This window comes from Pinus tabuliformis, chromosome 8, assembly GCF_031772625.1.
Source record: "Pinus tabuliformis cultivar Carrire ecotype Pingquan chromosome 8, CPIR1, whole genome shotgun sequence".
Taxonomy (NCBI): Eukaryota; Viridiplantae; Streptophyta; class Pinopsida; order Pinales; family Pinaceae; genus Pinus; species Pinus tabuliformis.
This window is the reverse complement of record NC_142294.1, coordinates 653,217,730-653,225,769: the sequence shown is the minus strand read 5'-3', so window position 1 is coordinate 653,225,769 and position 8,040 is coordinate 653,217,730. Positions and strand designations below refer to the sequence as shown.

Genomic DNA, 8,040 nt, shown 5'->3' with positions numbered 1-8,040 from the left:
CAACAAATCAAATCCATACATATATTTACATTATGAATATTCCAAAAAAATTAATAAATAAAGAAACAAATATTTATCTTAATTCATGATAAGAGATTTACCATTCAATTCTTAATAAATTTGAATTAGGGATGGATTTATATTTTTATACCTTCTTACATTTTGTCTTAGTTAGACAAGGTAAACCTAATCATTTCTTTTAAATATTATTATGTTAACCATTTTTTGATATAAAGGTTAATTATATTTTTAAATAAATAATTTTGATTTAAATAAGTATAAAATAATTTTTTAATTTAGAAACTTTAACATTACAAATTTGGTGATAAAAATGACGTCTTTTGCTAAAGATATGGGTTATTTAGAAACATTAAAAAAAATATTGCAACACAATGTTTATTTTAATTTCAAAATAAATTTAAATGGACTTTCCAAATATACCATGTTGCATATAACTTGTAATCTTTCTATATTTCCTCAATTCTCTAAATTGATAAGTGATGCACACCAAGGCTCTCCTTGAGATGAGGTTGACTCAAAAACACAACAAATAAACACTCAACAACAAATTAGATCATATATTCTTTTTGGTCGATATGATTTCTAAAATCCCGAGGCTACTTCTACATCAAATTCAGTTGGTTAATCAATGAGGATATTGCTTATAGGGTTGATCATGGACAACTATGATAGCATTATTTGGTCGTAATTGACCATTAGTCATTGTATTAGCTATGATATATCTAGTGTAGTATGCTTGCTCCACTTAATTCAACTTTAAGAGAGTTTCACTAGGTACACATGCTTTCCCTTAAGGGAAGACATGTTTCATACATACTTTACTTTCATGTAAGGTGTGTATACATTCTAAAAATTACAAATTTTAAAATCTGCATTAATTGTGCACTATAATGTAGAAATTATGAGTTTCTTACTATTGTAAAGCCCTATTTTATCTATTTCCAATGAACTTCACTAACTTTTAAGAATATAAATAATGCTCATATGTTGGATAATGGACCATTAACCATTCCGATAACCATATACCAGAGCATTGATTAAGATCCAACCTTTGCACTAAGCCACTTTGCATATTACACTTATTTATTGATAGTTAAAATCATGAATGCCATCTTCTATTGGCTCTAACTAAATATATCATTGAATCATTAATTCTTTAATTAAATATTTAATCAATAAGGTATATCTTTGGATGGGCCTAGTTAGTAAGGCAACTCAGGATCAAACCTATGGGGGTGGTTGTGCCCTCTGCTAGGGAGAGGAGACATACTAAAAAACTCAATCAGGGTGCGATCCCCAGGTAATTTTGAGGACTTAGATGCCCGTGAGTCTCAGCTCCTCAAACCATAAATCAAGTTTGGAAAATCACAAACAATTTGATAAAAAAAACTTTCCGAACCCAATACAATATATTGAAATGAAACAAAATTTTATTAAAACAAATTAAATAACTTGTATTACTTTCAAGTTTTAAAAATAAAAATCTTTAAAAAACCATCCATAATTATTTATATGGTTAATTTAATCACTTTGTATGATATAAAAATACAAACCAAAATATAAATGAAAAAAAAAAAAAACAACAATAGAAACAAAAGAAAGCAACTAGTTAGAATAGGTTTCTGCATCCTAAAAAAAATTTACAATTAAAAAACCTATCAAACACAAACCAAAACATAAATGAAAAAAATAAGAATAAAAAAAAAAAACAAAGCAAAGCAACCGAGTTAGGATATGTTTCTGCCTGCTTAAAACAAATTAAAAGTCAAAGATGCCAAAATTCGTGCGCCCATAATTATTTATATAGTTAATTTTATTTATATGGTTAATTTAATCACCTTGTATCCAACACAAACCAAAACATAAATGAAAGAAATAAAAATAAAAAAAACAAAGCAACCGAGTTAGTATAGGTTTCTGACTGCTTAAAACAAATTAAAAGTCAAAGATGCCAAAATTCGTGCGCCCATCTCAGAGTACGCCGATCAATTTTTGGGACGCACACAAATGCCGTGAAAGTCCTGCCCTTCAACCTTACCACTAAAACTGCACCAAACCCCAAACTCTTCGGTGCAGTTGCAGTAGACGCCCCTTCTGATTTAATGGAGAATACCTAAGGCTTAGCGGAGTGTTGGGCGGATCTGCCTGAACGGACTGCGGATCGTGGGTAATTTTTACCTGGGAATATATATTCTCATGCCAAACTGGAGCGGTTGGGGCGCAATTCGGATCTAAGACCTGCTACCTGCGTTACCAGGTTTATGAAAATTTCAACGTCACTGTTCTACAGCCACCACCAGAAAAGGCCTGTGTCCTCAGGTATCTTTTTTATCAGCATCATGAATATAGGGGATTTCTAGGGTTTCTTTTATTTGGGTTTTGTAGGGTTTCATTTATTTCTAGTGAACAAAAACAGAGCTTCCTGGTTACTGACACTTTTTGTGTAAATTTTCAGAGGGTAAAAGATTTAGAGCGTTGGGCATCAGTCTGGGCGTAGTAGCCACTATGATTGTATTAATTGCAGTCATGGGAATTTGGAAACGGAATATTTGCTCTCCTCTGAAATGTTGGGAAGGGATTTCTCCAACTGGAGGCCCTGAACTTGCAGGTAAATCTTTCAGTGTTAAGGATCTTTGATGTGTCCGATTATCTTTGCGCAATACAAATAGACAGCTTGTAATTGTTTTCGCAGCCCAGGAGGAAGATTCTATTCTAACGCCGACTATAGCGAATCCAGAACTCATTTTCAAGGACAACATTCTGACAGAAACTACCTCCAATTTTGAAGCAGAGACCAAACTTGGCAATGGAGGGTTTGGATCCGTCTTTAAAGTGAGAGCTCAATATTTGTTTCAATTATTTCATATAGAACTAGATATTTTAAAGTAGCAGCTCCATGTAGAAATGGAGAATAAAAATGATTTCTAAGTGAGTGGATCTGCAGGGGGTTCTCCCTAATGGCAGAGAGGTTGCAGTTAAACGGCTGTATATGGGTCCAAGGCGAGCAAATGCTGAATTATTGAATGAAGCAAATCTTATCAGTCGTGTTCAGCACAGGAATCTAGTGAAATTGCTTGATTGCTCTGTTGAAGGTTCCAGGAAGTCACTAGTTTAGGAATACCTCCAGAACAGTAGTCTCGACAAGATTATATTCGGTATACACTTGTTCTTAATTGTTGGATGGACATTGCTTTATTTTTATTTTTTGTGTAAGTTGGAAAAAAAACACCATTTTTTCATTAAATACAAGTACTTACAACATTATGCTTCTCCTCAAACACTTCAAGGATCTACTATCATTGTACCTCTATAAAAAGATAAAACAAATTTTTACTTACAGATAGTATTTCTCATATCGCAAAAGATTGCTTATTTATTTATATATGGAGCTTGCCGATAATATATTTATGGTCTGTGATGCATTGCAGATACAACAAAACGCAATCCACTTGAATGGACAGAGAGGTATGAAATCATAGTTGGAACTGCACGTATCTGGCCTATCTTCACGGGAATCTCATATTCGGGTAGTCCCCAGAGATATTAAAGCAAGCAATATTTTACTAGATTATAAACACAGACCCAAAATAGCAGACTTTGGGTTGGCCAGATTCTTTGCAGAAGATCAAAGTCACGTTAGCACTCGAGTTGCAGGAACTTTTTGTAATGTTCCCCACTAATTGTTTTAAAAACTTAGAGCAAATGAAGCTATTACAACTCATATATCTGAATCTGGATCATGCAATTTTGAGGCTGCTAGGTTGTGGGGATTCGATGGAATAAGAAATTGTGCAGAGTTTACATGGTGCCCGAGTACGCCTTACGCGGACAGTTGAAGGAAAAAGGCAGGCTACAATTTTGCCCGGAAGTTTATTTTCAGTGGTAATTTAGAATTTTTTCATAAAATTTGTTTATGGAGTGGTTGAATTGTTTTTGGCTGGAAATAGATTTAGTATCAACATTGTGTACAAAGGCTACAATTTTGTCTAGCAAGTTATTTCCATTAATAATGGAGATTTTTTTTGTCAAAAAATTTGATCAATAAAGTGTTTGAATTGTTTTTTAGAGTGAAAATAGATTCAGCACCATCAAAAACTCTTGATACTCAAAATCATGAATTTTGAAACTTGATAACTGTAACTGTAACCAGGATTTTCTAAATATTTTGCCAAATTTTATCAAAATCATTCCAAATTTCCATTATTTTACTTATAAAATTAGTTTTTTTGTAAATAAAATTTATTTGAAATGGATTCAGCACTAGCATTTTTACCAAAGCCACAATTTTGTCCAGAAAATTATTTTCAGTGGTAATCAGGGCTTTTTTTGTCAAAAAATTTGATCAATAAAATGTTTAAATTTTTTAATATTATTGTGGAAATAGATTCAACACCATAAAAATTCTCATGAAATTTAATAACTGTACCTGTAACCAAGATTTTCCAAATATTCTACCAAATTTTATCACAATCATACCAAAAGTTCAATTATTTTATTCATAAAACTACTTGCTTCTTTCTTTTCTTTTTTCGCATGCGAGTGCATGGCTTGTTGGTTGTGGCTGTCGGATGCCTCGCACCCCACCAACATTCGATCCCGATATATTCCAGCTGAGCTGCAGCATATATTTGCCTATATATAGTTTTAATGTGAAAAGTCCTGATATGATGACTGTCAGCTTGTTCTGATACATATAATGTTAAAAAAAAAAACCATAAATGCTTCTCAAGACAAGTAACCCCTCCCACTTAAAAAAAACTACTTGCTTTTTTTCATTTAAATAAAATTTATTTGAAATCTGGTTAGGTGAAAATCAGTCAATACCTTTTGGGATTATTTTTATTATAATATGGCACCATCCTATCTGTCATAAAACTACTTGTATTTTTTTTCATTTAAATAAAATTTATTTGAAATCCAGTTAAGTGAAAATCAGTCAATACCTTTTGGGATTATCTTTATTATAAGATGACATCATCCTATCTTGTCACAGCATCATTTTTCACAATGCTCTCTGGTTGCAGAGTGTAATCTTCGGAGTGATGGTAGAATGATTTTTTAAATCCAGGAATTATTGAGATATGTGTACCTACTCTTCTCAGCCATGAAAAATGCTTTTTAAATCTGGGAATTATTGAGATATATATGTATATGTATATGCTCTTTGACTATTAATCAAGTGGTGTTTATGACGAGGCATGAGTTGGCTTTGGCTTTATCGAAGCTACTTCATTCCAACAAGTATCTTCCGAATTGTGTTTGTCGCATCTTACGGTTGAGTTGTCTTGGTCAAGAATGATGTGTCCAATTGCGTCATTCTAACGATGGTCTTTGTCAAGCATAATCCGTCCGAGTATAGGATGGTATCTCTCATCCTGTACTAGAAATATTTAATACCATCCAGATTTTTTTTCAAACATTTTAAATGTGTAATTTTATTGGAAGGACATATTTATAGAATAATTAAATATTTTATATTATTTATAATATTTTCTATATATTTTAATTAATATATTTATATTAAAAAATATTAATGTGATTGATATAGTGTAAAGTTTCATAAATATAATTAAAAAAACTATTATAATAAAGAATGTCTTATTAATGCATATATTTATTTGATTAACCATGTATAAAAAGGTTATGGATAAACTTACTTACAAAAAAAGAATTATAAATTAATGTTATAAATGATAATGAGGAATTTATCATGAAGGAATTTATTAGAATTGAAATAATTTCAAATACTTAAGAAATTGGTGGGTGGGGAGCCACACACGAATATAATTTTTTGAATTTATTAAAAGTGAATGCAACCTAAAAAACTCTTTAATACACTATAGTGGGTGATAAGCATTAAGATTAAGCATATGCTGAGCATATTCCCTTGAAAATCAATCCAGGCCCTCAATTAAGAAAATTAAAAAAAATCAACACATCTTCATCCACTTTAAGTTGAAATAAGAAGTCTTCCCCAAATATGTATAATTTTAATGTAAATAAATATTTATAAAAGAATTAAACATTTATTTGATACAAATAAATTAAATAGTTGATATGCATTTTCTATTATAAAAAATTAAAAAAATCATAAAAATTAATTAAATTATAATTTTGTTTTATTATTATCATTATTAAAAAAAATCAATAGATGAGTTATATATATATATATATATATATAACCATGGAGATTCATTCCACTTTACCATAAAAAAAAATTGTAAATAGAATTTGTTACAATACTATAGATTTTCCCAAAGATTAAAATTCCAATTATCTACTTATTAATTATTAACAATTAAATTAAAATTCTAGAAACCTTTTTTTTAAATAGACATACTAAAAATGAGTCAACATTTCTAAAAAGAGTGCAATAATTGTTTTTTATCTAATAAAATTTTAATTAAAAAATTAATATAATTAATAGAAATATAAATCATATATTTTTTTTTAAATATTTTATGTATTCGAAAGTAATATGTAATAACAAATTTCTGGTATTTGTAACATACTTGACCCCTCAATTACTTTTAGAGGAATGGGGTCATTCATATTTTTTTGTTTGTTTAATTATCGAGTTAGTGTGTGTGTGTGTAGATACTTTTATTATGTCGTTGATTACCCAACGGGATTTCACTCTTCGCATTAGACGACACCTTCTAGGTGGGTTCCACTAGATATGTGACCACACTCATCCTCTCCTAACAGTTCCCAAACTACACGTTTGGTCACCGACCAACTTCTTTGCTCCAAGCTTACCTGGACAGAGGGCCCCTTTGCTGTCTTATCATTGGTCCCAACCCTGATAGCCAACTACCATTGCTACTGGCTCGCATCGCCTCGACCCTAATAACCTGACACCCTCACTTGTGACACTACTCTATCTCTTTGGCTCACTATTAAGCTGACCTGGCTGTGAGCCCTCAATTCGCCAATGAAAACCTTGTCGGGCTTGCGTGGATGGTGGGGGTGGTATGGCCCTCTTTCCAAATAAACAGTAGCTTTAACTCTCCTCAACCACCATGTCCAACTCTCCGCACTTCTGTTAATGTTTTCTGTTGTGAACGCTAGGATGACATCATCTGGGACACATGTTGACCACTAGTTGATCTATGTGTCACTCTAAAATAGGCCCCTTGGGCGACCAGAAATGTTGAAACTTGATGCCACATGTCCATCCCTAGTTAGACACGTCATCATTGATTTCATCTCCAAGATCCACTAACATACTGCTATTTGTCCCATCAGAGAGGAGAAAGAAAGGGCCCCTGATCTTTGGTTTTGCGAGCACTTTTTTGCTAAAGTTGTTTATAAAAAAAAATTGGGTTCAAAAACTTGATACCACTCCATTATAGTTTGTGGTATTTGGAGGAGAGGTCCTGGGTTAATTCTCCGTCATTGATTTATGCGATCGACGGTTTGGGAAACCAGCTCCCATGGCCTCCAACCCTGACAAGAATGCCATCTAAAGGTTCGTTGGAATGCCACCACATAGCTTGATGCTTCCATTTTGTTCCCCCTTTGCAATTCTCTAAGATGCACCCATCATGGTAAGTCTAATGGGATGACGTCACCACCTGGTGTCATCTCGTTCCATACAACTTGGTGCTAAAGACTTGTGCACCATATCCATTCTGCTGGGGTGAATTCGTTGGGTGGGCTCCACCACACCCAATAGAAATGCTCCCTGCAACCAACTCCCCCTTGCCAAAGCATTACTATTGGGCACACGTGATTTGGTGGTCGTACCCCTACACAGTGCTTGCTTCCAATTAGGATAGGTGGTAGCATTGCCACGTCATCTCGCCTGCTCGTCTCACTCCCTTCTTCCTGCACCCCTTGACGAATGCTTTGGGTTGGGTCTAATGGGATGACTTGTCAAGTGGGGTCCATCGTTGACCAACCACATGATTCCCAGGTTGGAATGGTTGCTAACACATCCTAGTTGGTTCCCTTTGCTTACCTTGACCACTATTGAGGATATCCCTTCAGGGCCATGTTAACAATTTCCTAACCAAT

General features: G+C 33.1%; 1 protein-coding gene across 1 annotated transcript; it reads left to right on the top strand.

The window, feature by feature from the left end:
- The first annotated feature begins 1,969 nt into the window (after positions 1-1,969).
- Positions 1,970-3,948, top strand: LOC149237243 (cysteine-rich receptor-like protein kinase 2). Its single transcript, XM_089366791.1, has 5 exons — positions 1,970-2,340; positions 2,477-2,629; positions 2,714-2,853; positions 2,966-3,176; positions 3,450-3,948. The coding sequence occupies exons 1-4, from the start codon at positions 2,283-2,285 to the stop codon at positions 3,134-3,136; spliced, it is 522 nt and encodes a 173-aa protein (XP_089222917.1). The 5' UTR covers positions 1,970-2,282; the 3' UTR covers positions 3,137-3,176; positions 3,450-3,948.
- The last annotated feature ends 4,092 nt before the right edge of the window (positions 3,949-8,040 follow it).

Bases quoted from the DNA above. Each gene is read 5' to 3' on its own strand.
- LOC149237243 (XM_089366791.1), top strand. From the start codon at position 2,283: ATGAAAATTTCAACGTCACTGTTCTACAGCCACCACCAGAAAAGGCCT. The intron at 2,341-2,476 runs GTATCTTTTTTA...GTAAATTTTCAG, and splicing joins GAAAAGGCCTGTGTCCTCAG to AGGGTAAAAGATTTAGAGCG. The intron at 2,854-2,965 runs GTGAGAGCTCAA...GTGGATCTGCAG, and splicing joins GGTTTGGATCCGTCTTTAAA to GGGGTTCTCCCTAATGGCAG.